Here is a 20,669-nt window from a genome sequence, read left to right on the forward strand (position 1 = left end):
TGCTTGACCCTTGCCCTTCATGGCTTATTAAATCAAACAAGGAGGGGTTGTAAATTCCTCCTTGAGAGAGGGAGTGGTGCCTGCTGCTTTAAAAGAGGCAGTAATTAGACCACTCCTGAAAAAGCCTAACCTGGACCCAGAGGATGTTAACAATTATAGGCCAGTGGCCAACATCCCCTTCCTGGGCAAGGTGCTTGAGCGGGTGGTTGTAGGACAGCTCCAGGCACTCTTGAATGAAACGGATTATCTAGATCCATTTCAATCGGGCTTCAGGCCTGGTTTTGGAACGGAAACTGCCTTGGTCGCCCTGTGGGATGACCTCTGCCGGGAGACGGACAGGGGGAGTACGACCCTGTTGATTCTCCTGGACCTCTCAGCGGCTTTCGATACCATCGACCATGGTATCCTTCTGGATAGGTGGTCTGGGTTGGGAGTTGAAGGCACTGCACTACAGTGGTTCCGCTCCTACTTGGATGGCCGATTCCAGAAGGTGGTGCTGGGGGATTATTGCTCTGTGCCATGGCAATTGTGCCATGGGGTTCCACAGGGCTCTATTCTATCCCCCATGCTGTTTAACATCTACATGAAACCGCTGGGGGAGGTTATCCGGAGGTGTGGGCTGAGGTGCCATCAATATGCGGATGACACCCAGCTCTACCTCTCTTTCTCATCAAAACCAGGTGAGGCAGTGGCTGTTCTGAACCAGTGCCTGGGCACGGTAATGGACTGGATGAGGGCTAATAAACTGAAACTCAATCCAGACAAGACGGAGGTACTGTTAGTGGGTGGTTCGTCTGCCCGGCTAGGTGATATTCAACCTGTTCTGGAGGGGGTTGCACTCCCCCTAAAGGATCAGGTTCGTAGTTTGGGGGTGCTCTTGGATCCAGAACTGTCACTTGAGGCACAGGTGAACTCAGTGGCACGGAGCACTTTTTATCAGCTTAGGCTGGTATACCAACTACGCCCTTATCTGGACAGAGATAGCCTTGCTACAGTTATCCATGCTCTGATAACTTCTCGTCTGGATTACTGCAATGCGTTATACGTGGGGTTGCCTTTGAAAACGGTCCGGAAACTTCAGCTGGTCCAAAACAGGGCAGCAAGATTGTTAACAGGGACTGGCCTGCGAGCTCATATTACGCCAGTACTTTTCCAGCTGTACTGGCTGCCAGTCCGTTTCCGGGCCCGATTCAAAGTGCTGGTGTTAACATTCAAAGCCCTTAACGGCTTGGGGCCAGGTTACCTGAAGGATCGCCTCCTCCCATATGTGCCTGCCCGGACCTTAAGATCATCATCAGCGGCCCTTCTCCGTGAGCCCCTGCCAAAGGAAGTGAGGCAGGTGGCTACTAGGAGGAGGGCTTTTTCTGCTGTGGCACCCCGGCTCTGGAATGAGCTCCCTAGTGAGGTTCGCCTGGCGCCTACATTGTACTCCTTTCGGCGCCAGGTGAAGACCTTTTTATTTTCCCAAGCATTTTAGCTTTCTAAATTTTTATCATTGCTGTTTTAAATCTGTATTTTAAACTCCTGTACTGCTGCTAGGTTTTATTGTGGTTGTATTGTTATAGTGTGGTTTTAATGTTCTATATATTTTAAATTGTTTTATTGTGTGTTGTTTGGTTTTAATTTTTGTGAACCGCCCAGAGAGCTTCGGCTATTGGGCGGTATAGAAATGAAATAAATAAATAAATAAATAAATAAATAAATATGACCCCCTGGCAAAGGTGAAGTACAGGCTGAAGAGGCAGGATTGCAGCTTGAGATCGATAGGCATATGGTCAAGGAACACTTAAATTACTTTGAATGAGTTCAAATCTCCAGAGCCAGATGAACTGCATCCTAGAGGAATAAAGGAACTGGCAGAAGAACTCTCAGACCCGCTGTCTGTTCTCTTTGAGAAATCATGGAGGACAGGGGAAGTGCCGGATGACTGGAGGAGGGCTAATGTGGTCCCTATCTTCAAAAAGGCTAAAAAGGAGGAACCTGGGAACTACAGACCAGTCAGTCTGACATCAATCCCTGGGAAAATTCTGGAGCAGATGATAAAGCAATCCATCTGGGAGCACCTTGAAAACAATGCCATGATTACTCGAAGCCAACATGGATTTGTCAAAAACAAGTCCTGCCAGACAAATCTGATCTCATTTTTTGATCAAGTAACCTTCCTTGTAGACCGTGGGAATGCTGTAGACATCATATACCTCAACTTCAGCAAAGCTTTCGACAAAGTGCCCCATGATATGCTGATGAGCAAACTAGCTCAAAGTGGGCTAGATGAAACAACGATCCGGTGGATCCACAGTTGGCTACAGAATCAGACTCAAAGAGTGCTTATCAATGGGACCTTCTCAAACTGGGGAGAAGTAATGAGCGGGGTACCGCAGGGCTCAGTCCTGGGCCCAGTGCTCTTCCACATTTTTATTCATGACTTGGACGAGGAGGTGCAGGGAATGCTGATCCAATTTGCAGATGACACAAAATTGGGTGGGACAGCTAATACTTGGGAAGACAGAAACAAAATTCAAAGTGATCTGGATAGACTGGAGCACTGGGCAGAAAACAACAGAATGACATTTAATAGGGATAAATGCCAAGTTCTGCACCTAGGAAAAAGAAACCAAATGCACACTTACAAGATGGGGGATACATGGCTCAGCAATACTCCAAGCGAGAAGGATATTGGAATTGTTGTCGATCACAAGCTGAAGATGAGCCAACAATGTGATGTGGCTGCAAAAAAGGCAAAGGCTCTTTTGGGCTGCAGTAAGAGAAGCATAGCTTCCAAATCCCGGGAAGTACTAGTTCCCCTCTACTCAGCACGGGTTAGGCCTCATCTGGAGTACTGTGTCCAGTTCTGGGCACCACACTTTAAGAAGGATGCAGACAAACTGGAGAGGGTTCAGGGGAGGGCAACGAAGATGATCAGGGGCCTGGAAATAAAGCCCTATGAAGAGAGACTGAAAGAACTGGGCATGTTTAGCCTTGAGAAGAGAAGACTGAGGGGAGATATGATAGCGCTCTTCAAGTCCTTGAAAGGTTGTCACAGAGAGGAAGGCCAGCATCTCTTCTCGATCATCCCAGAGTGCAGGACACGGAATAATGGGCTCAAGTTACAGGAAGCCAGATGCTGGCTGAACATCAGGAAAAACGTCCTGACTGTTAGAGAAATACGACAATGGAACCAATTACCTAGGGAGGTGGTGAGCTCTCCCACACTGGAGGCGTTCAAGGCGAGGCTGGACAGCCATCTGTCAGGGATGCTCTGACCTGGATTCCTGAATTGAGCAGGGGGTTGGACTCGAGGGCCTTGTAGGCCCTTTCCAACCCCACTATTCTATGATTCTATGATACTGGAAGGATGGATGAGAAAACTACCTGGGTCCCACAGTTCTTGAGTTTCTTTCCCAAAGCTTCAAAGTCTCACGTGATTTCTTCGTAGCTCCGCTTGGTGGTATCATTTGTTCCCATGTGGATGAGAAGAAAGGATACCTGTCAGTGGACTTTATGAATGCAGACAACCCTTCAGTCACGTCTCTAATCCGTCCTCCCTGGAGACAGGATGCCTGGCGAGTCCATGGGTCTTCACACCATACTTGGGTTTCGATCCCATGCAGCAAGGAGTCTCTCACTACTACAACTGTTCTCCTTGTCGTAAGCCTTGGTTTCATTGCTTCTGCTTGGCTGACCTTCAGCCTATTGCTTGCTCTCGTGCAGGTTCCCCTGTGATTCTTCCTCTGCAGGCTGTCCTCCAGTCTCATCCTCAAGTACTGGAAACGGTTTCCTAGTTCCACTGCCTCCACTGGTGCAGAGTGGCTTCTAGTTCTTCTGCTCATAACTGTCACCCTTTTCCAAGGAGTATCCTCGACTTCATTTTTCCTCACCTCAGCAATTTCCTCTTCTGCCTCAGCTTCCTGTTGCTCTTCTAGCTCCCGTACTTCGCTTTGCTGCTGTCGTTCCAGCGTTCTGTCCAAGAACTCTTCGTGTTCTCTTATTCCCTGGAGGGTCGACACTGGTGTCAGGAGCGCCCTAGTGGCCTCTTTCAGTCCACTCCAATAGCCAAGTCAAGACACAGACGCACGGAATTCTTTTCAAGGCTCTAATCCTTTTACAACTTAATCACTCTTTCAGATGTTAATCACCAGTGACTAAGCAATGAACAGCAGAGTAGCCTATGCTCCGAGTAGGCAGTTGATCCCTGTTTGAAGGAGAATCACTTGAAGACCCTGAACGTATGGGCTATGGAGAGATCCTCCCTCTTTCCCTTGGGTCCACGGGAGGCGGCCGTTGCTTGCGCACCAAACGGGCGCTACGCCCCCTTTCCACGCCCTCCATCGCTCGTTGCTCCCTGCATCTGCGTCGAGTGTCTAGCAAGGCCCCCTCCTGCACTTTCTCACTGCTAGGATCACTATCTATCTCAGGAATGCCAGCAGGAGGAATCTCTGCCAGCTGCTGTGCCTGTGAGGGATGAGCTGGCTCCTCTCCCATGGATTGCTGATCCTCCTCAGAATCAGAACTGCTCTGGGGTTCTATCGGCTCAGTTTCCACCCTGACAACTGGCCACTCCAGTCCTCTTACTTTTTCTTCTAGCAGTGCGATCAACTGCACTTGTTGCACGTGTAGACCATGTTGTTCTCAGGCAAGAAAACAAACATGGCACACACCTTGCAGGTCACCACCACTGGAGAGTCTTTTCCTTCGATAGTCTCTTTTCCCTTTTTGTGTCTAGCTTTCTGGTTGTTCTAGATTAGCCTGTGCCTGGTCCTCTACTCACGGTAGGTTAAAAACAGAGTCCTACTGGTATGGAAGTGTGTGCAACAAGACAAATAATTATTTTTTTAAAGGAAAAAAGAAATGTTTAAAAAAAATGGAAAAAATGTTCAGGGCCTGCCCCTTGACCTCCCCTGCCGAACTCCCCTGGCCAACTCCTGTTTGCTCCCCCTGTTCACGTGGTCTGATCGCTCGCTCTCTGGGAGCTTGCTTGCTTCTATAGTCCCAAGACCTGCTGGAGCAGCTTCCTCTGCTCTGCTCAGCTGGAGGCAGGAAAGCTCCCTGCATCTTAAGTATTTGTCACAACTTGTAAATAGAAGAAAAATACCTATCTGCAAGTTCTGATACCTATACCCCTTCGGTTGGTATTTGTATTTATGTATTTGGGGACCAATCCAATTCCAAGAATATCATGGTAAATTCTGGCTTTCGTTAATAGTACCAAAAGCATAAACAACACTGAAAAAATTGTAGACATCTATATATTGTAGACATCTGTAGACATCTGTATATCTAAGACTGTAAACCACACTGTATATTAAAAGAGATGTATCCATGAATGGGTATGACAAGGAACTGTGGCTATATAGGTGAGAATGCCAGAATCAAAATCAGATAGGAGTAGACTAAGACTCAGTACTAAAGACAGTATTTGGAAGATGGTTCTGTTGACATCAACGGCCAAGTTATGTATTGTCAGGAATGCCTTGGCGGCCTCCCCCAGTAGATCCCAATAGCCAACTCAAGACACAGATGAAAAGGAATTCTTTTCAAAGCTTTAATCCCATTACAGCTTAATGACTCTTTCAGATGCTAATCACCAGCGGCTAGAGCAAGGGACAGGAGCCATGGCCTAAGCTTCAGGCAAGCAGTTGATCCCCGTTTGAAAGGGAGTCACTTGAAGACCCAGAACTTATGGGCTAGGGAGAGATCCTCCCTCTTTCCCTTGGGTCCATGGGAGGCGGCTGTTGCTTGCGCGCCAAACAGGCGCTACGCCTCCGCTCCGCGCCCTCCATCGCTCGTGGCTCTTTGCGTCTGCGTCGAGCACCTAAGAAGCCCCCCTCCCGCACTCCCTCACTACCTGGGTCACTAAGTATCTCTGGAATGCCAGGAGGAGGAATCTCTGCCAGGTGCTGAGCCTGTGAGGGATGAGCTGGCTCCACTCCCACAGATTGCTGTTCCTTCTCAGAATCAGAACTGCTCTGGGGCTCTCTGGGCTCAGTTTCCACCCTGACATGTATATGATCAGGGTGCATGAAGGAAGCCAACATGGACAGTCAATATGTTCTAGTATGGATCAAGTGTAAAAATCCCAGCTTAGCCCTCAACTTGGTATGAACCTCTCAGCAAGTCAGCATCACTCAACATCATTTTTTAGGGTGGAAGGAAATAGGTGAAGAACATTTTGCTTACGAAGTTCCGTAAAGAACCATGTACATAGTTAGCAAAGAACTTTGTGCACCTTAAAGCTAGAACACTTTTATCCCACCTTTTAAGTCAAAGCTCTACAAGGCGCTAACATTAAAAGCCAAAAACATAATAAAACAACAGCTCAAACACAGTATTTAAAACTAACTGATTAAGTGGTAGGAGTACAAACAAAAGAAACCAACAGAGCAAACGCCTTCCAACTCAGGTGTCCACTGAAAGAAAAGCGTCTTTGTCTGGCATAGAACAAACTAAAACTAACAGCAAAGGGATGGAATGAACTTCCGCTGGGAGGGAGCTCCAAAGGCTCAGTGCTGCAGTTGAGAAGGCCCTATCCAAGTTATTTATTTACTTATTTGCATATTTGTATACCACTTATCAACAAAAAGTCCTCTCAGCAGTTCATAATACTTTGAATTAGTGTTATGTTTTTATTCAGAAGCTGAAGTTTTCATTCTTTTCAACAGATACATGAAGTGATCACGTAACTACCTGAGTAGGTTTAAATAGAAAAACACACCTTGATTACAAAGAGAAAGAAAGGAATGCATTTTTTTCAGAAGGCAAGGCCAAAAGGGCAAGAGATAGTTGTGTGCTATAGTAGGTGAGGCACTGTGCAATACAGAACACAAATGAATATAGAGCATTCACTGAGCATGGATGTTACACACTTGCATGTACACACACACACACACACGCGCGTGCACGCGATGAAGAGGCAAAGTAAGATTAACAGTGTAAAGAAACACTTAAAGTCAGGCAATTACTTTCTGAGATGAGCCAGAAATCAACGGACATTGATTGTGCTGCATACATAATAAATAATCCTTTAAACAAAGAAATAAATGTTAAATCCTCCCCTCGCCTTTTTTTCTTTTCTTCCTCCTTTTTTATTTATTTTTTGCTTTTTTCTTGCTGTTGTTATTGCTATGTTTGCGTGTGTGTGTATATATATATGAATGAAATACCAATGGAGAAAGCAAGGAAGGTAGGCTGAAGGCAAAGGAAGAGCTAATTGTAAAGGGGAGGAAGAAAACCTCCATGCCAGAAAGAGCTGAGCTCTTGCAGTATTCAAGAGCTGTCCAGTGGATCCTTTTTCTGGAATGCTTCTCTTGCTGGCTGGCAAAGAGGCCCCTGACTGAGTTGAGTTTTGAAGTTACAACGCCTGAAAAGAGGGATTAAGGAAATCTGTGCAGTCCTGTGACATTCTCAGTGAGCCAAGTTCACGGCTAAAAAAAAAACCTGACAGAAAAAACTCTCACAGGATGCCCCAAGATCACTGAAGATTAAAGTCACATAGTGCAGCCAAACCAAGGGGCAAAGCAAAGATGCAAAGATATCCCCCCTCCCAAAAAAACCCAGCCTGTGACCTCCACGGGGAACATGGCAATGTCATCGGGACTGGCCAATGTATGGAGCTCAAAGCGGCCGTGATCTCCCCCAGGGATGTAGGCGGGGGAACCAGCTGTTGCTCAGTATATTTAGCTCAGGAAGGAAAAGTGATCTCTCGTCAGCCCTCCTTCAACAGAGCCCTGTGAAAACAGGTTTCCAAGGTCTCTCAGAAGAGGACACTGTCAGACAAGACTGGAGCACTTCTCCAGGAAGAAAGAGGAGCTAGGTTTCTAACTCAACTGCAGGGGGAGGTGGTTCCTCCACTTGCCACAAGGTCAAGAGCAGAACCCAATCCAAATGCATTCCTTCTGGACTCATTGGGGAAAGATAGTCATTGAGATCATCTGAGTACGGCTATGTCAGAGAACCGAATCAAAACTTAGGCCTTCCTTCATGGCAAGGCTGGAAAAAGACTTCTGATTCTTAGCAACAAGTCTCAAGCACCAAGGAGATTAGGTGCCTGGGGTTCTCTCAGCCCCGACTGTGGATGTGCAGGGACACCTACAGATTTATACACAAAGGCCCACTTTACACGCTACAGACTAATCCCAGTGCCAGGAAAAGTGTGCAGTCAGTTATGTATGAAATGGTGCCATTAGCAGCTCTTACTGAAGTATGGGGCTGAGGAGCCGCTGCAGGTTGTGTTCTCAAAAATCAGGGATGTCTTGAATATAATGTACAGAGACAGGGAAGCCATAGCTTTATTAGGATGAACCAATGAATCATAATCAGCAAGTGCACATTGTGATTTTTTGGTCCCAATAAAGGTATTTATTTATTTATATTCCATTTATACCCCTCCTTTCTACCAAGAAAATGGCACTCAAGGAGGCTAAATCACAGGAACTTTAAAAAAACAAATAGACAAAAGCTTGCTTGAAAACTATAATAAATACATTAAAAACACAGATAAAATACACGAACATTACAGTACTCAACCCAACAGAGCAGCTTACATGCTGAAGGCCTGCTTGAACATATGTCTTTACCTGCCGGAGAAAGGACAGCAGAGAGGGAGTCAACCTAGCCTCCCTTAGCAGGGAGTTCCATAACTTCATGCCAGCCATCCCCTGAGATGTGATTAGTGATAAAGGGCCTTCTTTGTTGCAATGCCAAGGCTGTGGATATCCCTGGCTCATGTGATCAATCTGGCCTGTCTCAATGGCATGTCGACACCATCTGAAAACACTTTTTTTGTTCAGACAAGCCTACAGCCTGACCAGCTGCTTCTCCACTCTCTCCATTCTCCTACAGCGGAGTTGGATTTAAACATTCTCCAAGTCCAGCTTGGAGAGGTGAGTGGGGGTGGTCTACCTGAACATCTGTTTATTTAATATATTTCTACTCCTCTCTTCCTCCTCACAGCAGCTTACAGAGAGTTCCCAGAGATGGTATCTAATCCAGGCAGCTGATGGGGGACAAACCTGCTTAGCTTTAGAAGGAGAACTGTATTATGTAACTGGACTGTTCTCCAGGCCTAGATTTGCCTTTCTGGATTCCCCTGTCCCATTCTACTCTCTCTCCACTGATGAACAAATTAGAGTCAGGCAAGGGTACAACTCCCAAGACCACTTTGGGCCAGAAAGTTCAGGATTTTCCATGGACTAAAATCCTTGAAATTTCAGCAATGAGGTGTGGGGCACTCACCCCATGATTCTGTGGACATAACTCTAGCCCTAATAGAGTATGTTAACAGTGTAGGCTAGCCTGCAGGCATCCTTTTCCCATTTCAAGGTCTCAGGGTATGAGTTCAATTTGTAGAAGTGCTGGAGGACAAAAGTCAATTCAATGAAGTCATAAGACACCTTGCAAGCCACCTCTCCAGAAAAAGGCTGCTACGTAGGAGGATTCCAACCCCCCTTGGGATTCTGGGGTGCCCTTTTTAATCAGAGTGACGGCTGCCACCTATAGAGTCACTGAAAGCTCATCTCTAGAAAGAGATGCATCAAATTGTGGAAAGAAGCATTTTCAGGTTGCTGCCAAGCTAAGATTTTAAACAGCATAACTCATCAAAGTCAAGAGCTGTTGAGTAAAAATAGGTGCCTCTTATGGCTCCCATGCCCTTTGTCATTTCTCATCCCTATCTGAGAATAAGACCACCACAATTCTGGGGTGCTTCCGGATGAGGCTTTCTCGCACCATCACCCTGCCTCATTCACAGAATTAAACAGGGGGTCCATCATCTTCCACTATAGCCTTGAGTGACATTTTTGGTAGAAAGGCAGGATACAAATCAAACAAATCAATCAATCATAAGCTTCCTGTGTTTTCCACCAGTTCTGCCATCTTTTTCTTACCACAGAAAATCAGTTAAGGAAGAAAAGATGCAATAGCTTCACAATGCCTTCTAATTAGAAATAGTAAGAGCTGTCTGCTTGGAAGCACAGCTAAGTGTAATGTAAAGAGCTCCAGCCTCTTCATTGCCTTTTCTCAGCAGGAAAGAACCCTACCATTAGCAACCAGCAATGTGTCAATAAAATACTTCATGTAAAAACAGGGAGGCACAATTTCAAGGACCTTATGCAGCCAATCCATGTATCTCTAGGACTGGTGTGTAAACAACACATCTTTTGGAATGTGATCCACATGGCCAGTGCTAGTAAGCATCTAGCAGATCTACTGAGCAGATCCCATTGGGTAGTCCACAAATGGACTGTCAAATTGGCATATCCATATCACCTTTCACCAAAGAAGGCTCTATATTTGGGACGAATGGGGTGGCAACCCTCTGCCTCTCCCCCACCCACTTGTGGTAGAGAAATCCCCCCACAACCAGGTACATTTGTTCCAATGCATGCCATGCAGCTGCCAATTTCCATGCATGATCTTCTCTTGCCCTCCTTCAACAATCTTAGCAGAATATTGAGTATCTGCCATGCCTTCCACCCCACCAGCACAATGTGCATCAGCCGCCATTGTTTTTCACATATGGGGAACACTTCGCTTTCCTACTTCCCTGAACACCAAAGTGCATGACAGGAGTAGTTCCAGGGCAGCCACAGGTTGAGGATCCTGTGGAGATGTATTGATGAGCGTATAACATGGTAATCCCCCCAGCCCTTGATACCACTTAGAGGCGGAGAACATAAACTGTCTTCTGGTCTCTGCATGACAATGTACAAGAAATGCCTATTTCTCTTTTCTAAGTGAGAAGTCACTTTCAGTGATAAGAAATTATCCACACCTCTCAATGATCCTTTCTAACAAGGAAGAATTTGATTGCCCAGTTAATGACTTTGTTCCTGATGGCTAAGTAAGAAGTGGATCCTAATAACTGTGCACCTTGCACTTTGCAAGTATTCAACTGAGTTATTTTGGTTCCATGCCTAATTATGTGTCTGATTAATAAGTATGATTGTTGGAATATCTGATGGTGTTTCTGAGTAGTTCTAAGATTTTGCCAAACATTTTTTTACAATCCTACAAAAACCGTTAGCATGTAACAGAGCGCCTATGCCATGTATTTCTTAATTTCAAGTCTGTTGAACTTCATCTGGCATGGGTGAAGTGCCAGATGGCTGGAGGAGGGCTAATGTTGTCCCTATCTTCAAAAAGGCTAAAAAGGAGGAACCTGGGAACTACAGAACAGTCAGTCTGACATCAATCACTGGGAAAATTCTGGAGCAGTTGAGAAAGCAATCCATCTGGAAGCACCTTGACAACATCGCAGTGATTACTCGAAGCCAACATGGATTTGTCAAGAACAAGTCCTGCCAGACGAATCTGATCTCATTTTTTGATCAAGTCACCACTCTTGTGGACTGTGGGAATGCTGTAGACATCATATACCTCGACTTCAGCAAAGCTTTCGACAAAGTGCCCCATGATATCCTGAGGAGCAAACTAGCTCAAAGTGGGCTAGATGAAACAACGATCCCGTGGATCCACAGTTGGCTACAGAATCGGACTCAAAGAGTGCTTATCAATGGGACCTTCTCCAACGGGGGAGAGGGAAAGAGTGGGGTACCGCAGGGCTCAGTCCTGGGCCCAGTGCTCTTCAACATTTGTATTAATGACTTGGAATGCGGATCAAATTTGCAGATGACACAAAATTGGGAGGGATAGCTAATACCCTGAAAGACAGAAACAACATTCAAAGTGACCTTGATAGACTGGAGCGCTGGGCAGAAAACAACAGAATGACTTTTAATAGGGATAAATGCCAAATTCTGCACCTAGGAAAAAGAAACCAAATGCACAGTTAGAAGATGGGGGATATGTGGCTCAACAACACTACAAGCGAGAAGGATCTTGGAATTGTTGTCCATCACAAGCTGAAGATGAGCCAACAATGTGATGTGGCTGCAAAAAAGGCAAATGCTATTTTGGGCTGCATTCATAGAAGCGTAGTTTCCAAATCCCGGGAAGTACTAGTTCCCTCCTACTCAGCACTGGTTAAACCTCATCTGGAGTACTGTGTCCAGTTCTGGGCACTGCACTTTAAGAACGATGCAGACAAACTGGAGAGGATTCAGCGGAGGGCAACAAAGATGATCAGGGGAATGGAAACAAAGCCCTATGAGGAGAGACTGAAAGAAATGGGCATGTTTAGCCTTGAGAAGAGAAGACTGAGGAGAGATATGATAGTACTCTTCAAGTCCTTGAAAGGTTGTCACAGAGAGGAAGGCCAGCATCTCTTCTCGATCATCCCAGAGTGCAGGACACGGAAGACTGGGCTCAAGTGACAGGAAGCCAAATTCCGACTGAACATCAGGAAAAACGTCCTGACTGTTAGAGCAATACGACAATGGAACCAATGACCTAGGGAGGTAGTGGGCTCTCCCACACTGGATGCATTCAGAACGAGGCTGGACAGCCATCTGTCAGGGATGCTCTGACTTGGATTTCTGCATTGAGCAGGGGGTTGGACTCGATGGCCTTGTAGAACCCTTCCAACCCTACTAGTCTATGATTCTATGATTTTATTGTTACGGGATCTTGTATTTAAAAAAAAATAACAATGTTTGGAATGAGTTTTGGTCTTTGGTCAACTGCCAACTGTCCAGATGCCATCTATGGTATGCTCTCAAGATGACATCTGAGGCAAACTTCTCTTCTGACTAAGATTTCTGCGTCTGGTTTGAATAGTGACTTGCACTTCCTATGTAACGCTAACCATGTTCCATGTTCTGATAATAAAAGGTAAAAAAGGTAAAGGTGTCCCCAGCCAGTCGTGTCCGACTCTAGGGTGTGGTGCTCATCTCCATTTCTAAGCCGAAGAGCCAGCGCTGTCCGAAGACGCTTCTGTGGTCATATGGCTGGCATGACTGAACACCGAGGTGCACGGAACGCTGTTACCTTTCCTGCCGAAGCGGCACCTATTTATCTACTTGCAATTTCTTGCTTTCGAACTGCGAGGTTGGCAGGAGCTGGGACTGAAGACAGCCGCTCACTCCGTCACACAGCACTCGGGTCTCGAACTGCTGTCCTGCCGACCTTCCAGTCTGCAGTTCAGCGTCTTAACCACTAAGCCACCGCGGCCCATGTTCTGATAATATTTTCTATCAAAGGCCAGGTTAAAGTTTCATTCAGCTTATTTTGTTTCTGTGCCTAATTTTGTGCCTGATAAGCCTATTTCTCAATAAATATAATCTACTTCTTATAATATCTGATGTTTTAGACTGAGGTTTCCTACCATTTTGCCTAACACCTCTTCAAAGACCTAAAATACTGTTGATGTTTATGCTATGAGGGAAGCTATGTAGGAATGGAGGTATGATCTGACAAAAGCACTGGGCTCAAGGAGCAACCAGCACAGGCTTCAAAAGAGAAAATCCCACAGGTGTAACTCTACATTTGCCTACATCTCTATAAAACTTAAAACAACAAAAAGGGCAGAGGGTGGGGGCAGATAGCAGAATTAAGGACTGGTTAGGACTGGTTACCAGCTCATCTATCTAGCTCAGTATCGTCTGCTCTGTCTGGCAGTAAGAGAACTACGCTATAACAGCCCAGATCTCTGACAAACAAAAAATTGGACAAGTACCTTGTAAATGACAAGTGTTGCATAAATAATAAGCCGGAGAAATTATCAGGAGAAAGGGGCATGTCAACATGCTCTGACTCTGCCTTGACTTACAGAAACACAACTCCACAAGAAAAAAAAGTCCCCTGGAAATACACTCCCAGCTGTTTTGTACAGAATACAGTCCCACAGCCTCCTTCTGCCTATGGAAAGAAGGCCCAGAGTACTCTGTTGAATCATAAGTCTGAGCCAAGATCGGGTAGCAAGCAAGCGAGCAAGCATGCTTAAGCATGCCCAATATCAAGACACTTCCCCTGGGAAACTGCCCTTCAGGCAACTCAAGATGGTATGGGAAAATTCTAAATACACTTGAGTGTTGAAAGCACCAAGGAAAATGTCTCAACAGGCATATCTAACTTGTGAAGATGATGTGCCGAGACAGGCCAGAATGCATGGTGGGAAGGACAGGTTGCCTCAGATGCAAGAAATGTCTAGGTTTTGAACATACAGCTGAGTACACCAGTGCTGCCTAAAAAAAAGGGGGGGGGGTCAGCTTGCTCTGTGTATCTTAAAAAGAGTTCTTAGCTAGTTGCAATCTCAGCTCTTAGCCAAGACGCAGATGCTTTTTACAGGTCTAAATTAAAATTAGTATTTTTGATGAATACATATTTGCATTAAAACAGTGCTGGAAAGGAAGTGCAGTAGTCTGTATCTTATGCAAAAATTGGGAGAAGACAAATAAAATGGTGGGAGGGTTATAAATCTGAGCCCCAAATTTGAGTTTTATTTTTATTGTTTTATTTAAAATATTTCTTGGCCACCTTTCTGGGCAGAAGCCCTCCCAAGGCGGCTTACAACAATAAAATACATAAAAACAGTTAAAATATTAAAAGTGATAAAAACATAAAAACAATAAAAGCCAACAATAAAAACAATTAAAACCAACAATAAAACCAATAATGATGTTAGCAGCAGCAACAGTAGCAGTCATATCAATAGAAGGCCAAGGCAAAATAGTATGTTTTCAAAGCCTTCTTAAAAGTCTGCAATGACAGAGCATGGCGGACCTCCGATGGCAGCTTGTTCCAAAGGTGTGGGGCCACTGCAGAGAAGGCCCTCTCACCCGTGTTCACCCACCTGACTGCTCTCACGAGTGGGCAAATGTGTGAAAGAGATCATCTTTCTGATCTTAAAGTGCGGGCAAGCTGATATGGGTGTAGGCGGTCCTTCAAGTAACTTGGTCCCAAACCGTTTAAGGCTTTAAAGGTCAAAACCAGCACTTTGAATTGGGCTCGGAAACGCACTGGTAACCAGTGCAGCAGGTGCAGTATAGGCATTGTATGACCGAATCACCTCGCCCCCACCAATACTCGGGCGGCCGCATTCTGCACAAGCTGGAGTTTCTGAACCGTCTTCAAAGGCAGCCCCATGTATAGCGCATTACAGCCTGGATGTGACTAGTGCATGGATAACTGAGGCAAGGTCCATCCTCTCCAGATAGGGCTGCAGTTGGCGTACCAGCCTAAGCTGGTAAAAAGCACTCCTGGACACTGCAGCCGCCTGGGCTTCCCCAGTTAGCTCAGAGTCCAGGAGGACTCCCCAACTGCGCACTTGGTCTTTCAAGGGGAGTGCAACCCCATTAAGGCCAGTTGTAAACCTCCATCCGAAGTAGTTGATTTCCCAACCCACAGTACCTCTGTCTTGCCTAGATTAAGTTTCAGCTTGTTCACCCTCATCCATCCCCAAACAGCCCCCAGACACTGGTTCAAGAGTTCCACTGCCTCCTTGGAATGTGCAGATGGAAACGAGAGGTAGAGCTGAATATCATCCAAATACTGATGACATTTCAGCCCAAACCTCCTGATGACTTCCCCCAGCGGTTCCATGTGGATGTGAAAAAGCATGGGGGACAAGACAGAACCTTGCAGCACCCCACAGGCTAATGGTCCCTCAGCACCACCTTCTGAGACCGCTCCTTCAGAAAGGACTGGAACCACTTTAAAACTGTGCCTCCCAAGCCCAATCCAGATAAACGATCCAGAAGGATACTATGGTCGATGGTATCGAAAGCCGCTGAGAGGTCCAGAAGAACCAACAGTAGCACTCTCTCCATCCATTCCCCGGGGCAAGTCATCAACCAGGGTGATCAAGGCTGTTTCGTCCCATAACCAGGCCTGAAACCTAATTGGAATGGACCTAAATAATCAGTTTCATCCAAAACTGCTTGGAGTTGTGAGGCCACCACCCACTCCAGCACCTTGCCCCCAAACGGCAAATTTGACACACGGCAGTAATTATCTGGAACCATGGGATCTAAATTTGGTTTCGAGGGTCTCACCACAGCTTCTTTCAAAGCTGTGAGGACCTCGCTGTCCCTTTAAGAACACTACAGTAGGACGACGAGTTGAGGAAGGATTCCTTTCCAAGCATTTAATTTTTGTGAACCGCCCAGAGAGCTTTGGCTATTGGGCGGTATAGAAATAAATCAATAAATCAATAAGCAACTCTTTAAAAAAAGAAGGGAAAAAGATAGTAATGAGAAATCCTCCAAAACAGGGTTTTGTTTGGTTTTTTAAAAGACACCTTTAAAAATTAAGAAGGAAATTAAGTACCTAGCACCAAACACATTTATTTGAAATTAAGACCACTTGATTCTAGTGGAACTTCCAAGGACTGTGCTTCGAATCACAGAGTGATTCTACATGCAGAAATGGAGAACTGAACATCAGGAAAAGCTTCCTGACTGTTAGAGCAATATGAAAATGGAACCAATTACCTAGGGAGGTGGTGGGCTCTCCTGCACTGGAGGCATTCAAGATGAGGCTGGACAGCCATCTGTCAGGGATGCTCTGACTTAGATTCCTACAATGAGCAGGGGGTTGGACTCAATGGCCTTGTAGGCCCCTTCCAACCCTACTATTCTATGATCCTATGATTCCATGAGAACCGATGCAAAAATAGCTACTCAAGGATAATTCCCCAATGGCACTGAGTGCTTCTCTTTTGAAGAGAGGCCTCCAATTTGGTCTTAGGAACAATTAGCTTCCATTTTCAAGTTGAGATATGATTTTCTCCACTACCACTGCCCCTAGGCCCCATGACAACCTCACAAAACTGGAACCAGCTTTACCACAATTTCCCAAATTACTGCGACGACCATTTGGAGCAACATTTAACAACTCATTCCTTCTTGGCCTGTGCCCACATCCCCCCATTCTGCCTTTATCTTATTTGTTCTCCTTTTTTCCCAGTTTTGCTCACACACCCCATTTCACAATGACCCCGTTTGGATGTTATGCTAAACCAGAGTTTAGCATGATAAGAACAAGCCACAGCAAGCCACATGCTACCACGCTTCTTCCCTCTCTTCCTCTAACATGGCTGAAAGAGATCAGAAGTTTTTGCTTCTCATTTCAGTTCATGACATTTTAGCATGTTGTCCAAACCCTAAGCTGTGGTTAATGTTGATTATGGTCTGTTTAAACAAGCCAGTTTCATAATCCATGGTTTGAAATTGGCTTGTTTCTCACTTAAGAGTAACCAGTTTGTCAATTCATACAACACAACAAGCTGCAGTTAATCTAAACCTGAAGTGAAAGCTTCCAGACTCCTCCTTGCAGCCATGCTGGGGGTGGGAGGTGCACAAGCCTGAGACTCACTGTAGCTCGTTCTCATTCATGCTAAAGTATATGACTTTATACTTTATATATAGTATAAAGTAAAACTTTATACTAAAGTATAACTTTAAAGTATAAAGTATAACTAAGTATGTTATACTAAGTGTGTTATAACTAAGTATGTTATAACTAAGTGTATAACTTAGTATAACTAAGTTATAAGTGTATAACTTAGTATAACTAAGTATGTTATAACTAAGTGTCATAAAGTATGACACTAATTTATACTAAGTATAACTTAGTGTCATGTCCAAACTTGGCCAACCTCTTCCAGAGATTCAACATTTGCCCCCTCAAAGCTATGGTTTTCCCAGTAGTAATGTATGGCTGTGAGAGCTGGACTATAAGGAAGGCTGAGTGCTGAAGAATTGATGCTTTCCAACTGTGGTGCTGGAGAAGACTCTTACGAGTCCCCTGGACTGCAAGGAGGTCAAATCAGTCCATCCTAAAGGAAATCAACCCTGACTGCTCATGGGAAGGACAGAGACTGAAGCTGAAGCTCAAATATTTTGGCCACCTAATGTGAAGAGAAAACTCCCTGGAAAAGACCCTGATGCTGGGAAAGATTGAAGGCAAAAGGAGAAGGGGATGGTAGAGGATGAGATGGCTAGATAGCATCACCGATGCAATGAATATGAACTTGAGCACGCTCCGGGAGAGAGCGGAGGACAGGAAGGCCTGGCGTGCTATGGTCCATGGGGTCACGAAGAGTCGGACACGACTTAACGACTCAACAACAACAACAACCCTAAACAAACAGAACATTTAGAATTGCAATGGAGGTGTAGGGCTGGGGCAGAGGTGAAACCAAGGAGAGATATTTGGCAGGCTATAAGAACATCAGTTCTTATAGATCAGATCAGAGGCCTATCTAGCCTAGCATCCTGTTTCCCCCAGTGGCTAGCCAGATGCCTCTGGGAAGCACACAAGCAAAAACACAAAGGCAATGGCCCTCTCCCCCTGTTGTTGCTAAGCAAATGGTATTCAGAGGTATGCTGTCTCTTATTCTGGAGGTAGCATATAGCCATCATGACTAGTAGCCACAGATAGCCTTGTCCTCCATGAATTGGTCTAATCCCCTTTTAAAGCCATCTACATTTGTGGCCATTACTACATCTCATGGTAGCAAATTCCATAGTACTTCCTTTTGTCTCTTATGAATCTCTCTCCATTCAGCATCCTTGGACTCCATCAGACTGCAGCAGAGGGAGAGATAGGGACAGGGCCACATAATTGGTTCTGTTGAAAGGCCAGCTCAATTTAGCAACTCCTCTCCCCAAGCTATTTCCACTCCAGCTGGTCATTTTAAGAACTATTATGTATCTTTAAGAACTGGTGACTGCATTTGCTTTTTTCCACTTCACCCCCCATCCCTTTTTCCTTTTGTGTCATATCTTTTAGGCTGTAAGCCTGCAGGGAGAGATGGTCTTGCTTTTATTCATCTTATGTAAGCTGCTGTGGAAGCCTATTTGGCTGAAAAGCAGAGTAAAAAATGCTTTGAATTAGGCTGGGCAACTTGTGACCCACCAAATGTTTTGGCCTACCAGTCCCATCAGCTCTAGCCAGCATAGCCAATGGTGAGGGCTGATGGGAGTTGCAGACCAAAATATCCGAAGGGCCACAAATTGCACTCTGCTGCTTTAAATAAATAGGATGAGACTACCACCACACCCACACACCACTGCCTTTTTATGCTCTCTATTTTCAAGCCACCAGCAAAAAGCAGGTGAGGACAAATGCCTGATGGCAACAGCAGCTGGACTATTACTGCTGTGAAACTGGATGAAACAGGTGGAAGGACTGAAGAGGAAAGCCCTGGAGCTTAAAGGTGGCTCCACATTTTCCATCTTCTTTTAGCTCCCCCAGATAAGATGAGGCTTAAGCACTAGCTCCGGGAGAGGACGGGCAGCCCCGGCAAAGCCAGCCCCACTTCTAAGTTTTATCCATTTCCAAAGGTCTGAAAAACTTCTGGCAGAAACTTCTTCCAATTCTCTGTTATGTTTCTAGGGTGGCCAAGAGCTTCAGTCTAGGGCAGCCATCCCCAACCTGTTGCCCTCCAGATGTTTTGAAGCACAATTCCTAGCATTTCTGACCATTGGCCATGCTGCCTGGGGCTGATGGGAGTTGCAATCCAAAACAGCTGGAGAGCACCAGGTTGGGGGAGGCTGCTGTAGGAGCTCCTGCCTTAGTTCACTTATTTCCCCCTTGTGTATGAATGTACAAACCGTAAGCAGAGCAGACCTGCACCACATACACGGATGCTGGATCACTGAAAACGTATTTACACAACTAGAGCATGAGGGTAGAAAGGAGGCCCAGAAACTGTGAAAGTGAGAGTACCATACACTAAAACCTCACCTCATCACTCTCCTCCACATCTACGTTGCCATTGGCATCATCATCCATCTGCTTGTGGATGTTGCGGACGGCTTCGAAGCTGAGCTGCTCATCTTCATTGTGGCACAAGGGCTGATCAATGCGACAGAACTCTGAGGGAGGGAGGGAGGAAGGGGGAAGATTAAAAAAAAAAAACCAAAGTGTTAAGACACTCCCAACAATATGATATTACATGTTTCAACATGGAGGCATAAGGGAAAATCATTCTGGCCTTTGGAGACAGTGCGAGTAGAATATTGGCCTAGATGGAACTTTCGTCAGATCCAGCATGGCTCTTCTTATGACCAGGTGGGGTAGGGAAGCCTAGGTATGCTGATTGGCATCAGTGTGACACTGCATTTTCGAAAAGTGCAGAGACCCAAAAGTGCAGAGACATCAAATGCCCCAACCTATGAGCACCAACTGCCTAATCTCCAATCTGGGTGACAGGCTATAGCTACTCTATGCTATTGCTACCACACATATTTGATGAATGAGCCCTGGAAAAAGACTATTAATTTATTTATTACATTTCTATACTGCCCAATAGCAGAAACTCTCTGGATGGTCCAGACTCTTGAAATAAGGAATTGTTTCACTTTCGCAATTTGCTGCACACCTGCCAAAGACAAGTTTTCCAATGAAGGTGGAGAAAGAAATCCTTCATATGTAGGCTGTAGCAATGGATCCTGTTCCAAAGGACACTTAGAGGCTATAGGCAAGAGCTGGATGAAGAGTTTGACCCAAGCCAAACACCATAGAGACTGGCGAATACTTTATGTAAGTATCCCTCAGGAGCTGGCAGGTGAGTAAATGAAGCACTCTGAAAGGTTCACAGCCTGGTTTTGCACCGGGCAGCAAGCACAAAACATATGGAGTGCTTATTAAAAAGGACTGGCAAGCTAAGCATTGTGGAAGAGCCCTAGGAAAACAACAATACCAGTCTTCTTTACACTATAGCCAGACTATGAAGCACATGGTCTTCGATGTCTATATACTAATGCCCAGAGTATGGGAAACAAACAGAACGAACTTGAACTCTTAATACAGGAGGGAAATTATGACTT

At 45.4% G+C, this 20,669-nt stretch overlaps 1 protein-coding gene across 10 annotated transcripts in view; it reads right to left on the reverse strand.

Moving 5' to 3' along the window:
• Positions 1–20,669, reverse strand: part of STIM1 (stromal interaction molecule 1) — a 172,528-nt gene that overhangs the window by 76,833 nt on the left and 75,026 nt on the right. For all 10 annotated transcript variants that reach the window (XM_084842247.1, XM_084842243.1, XM_084842245.1 and 7 more), the window contains one exon: positions 19,585–19,715. In XM_084842247.1, the coding sequence (XP_084698373.1) occupies positions 19,585–19,715 (131 nt within the window). The remainder of the gene's footprint in view (positions 1–19,584; positions 19,716–20,669) is intronic.

The sequence above is a fragment of the Heloderma suspectum genome, chromosome 3 (genome assembly GCF_057233095.1).
Source record: "Heloderma suspectum isolate Gila_16-S chromosome 3, 16-S_ref, whole genome shotgun sequence".
NCBI lineage: Eukaryota > Metazoa > Chordata > Lepidosauria > Squamata > Helodermatidae > Heloderma > Heloderma suspectum.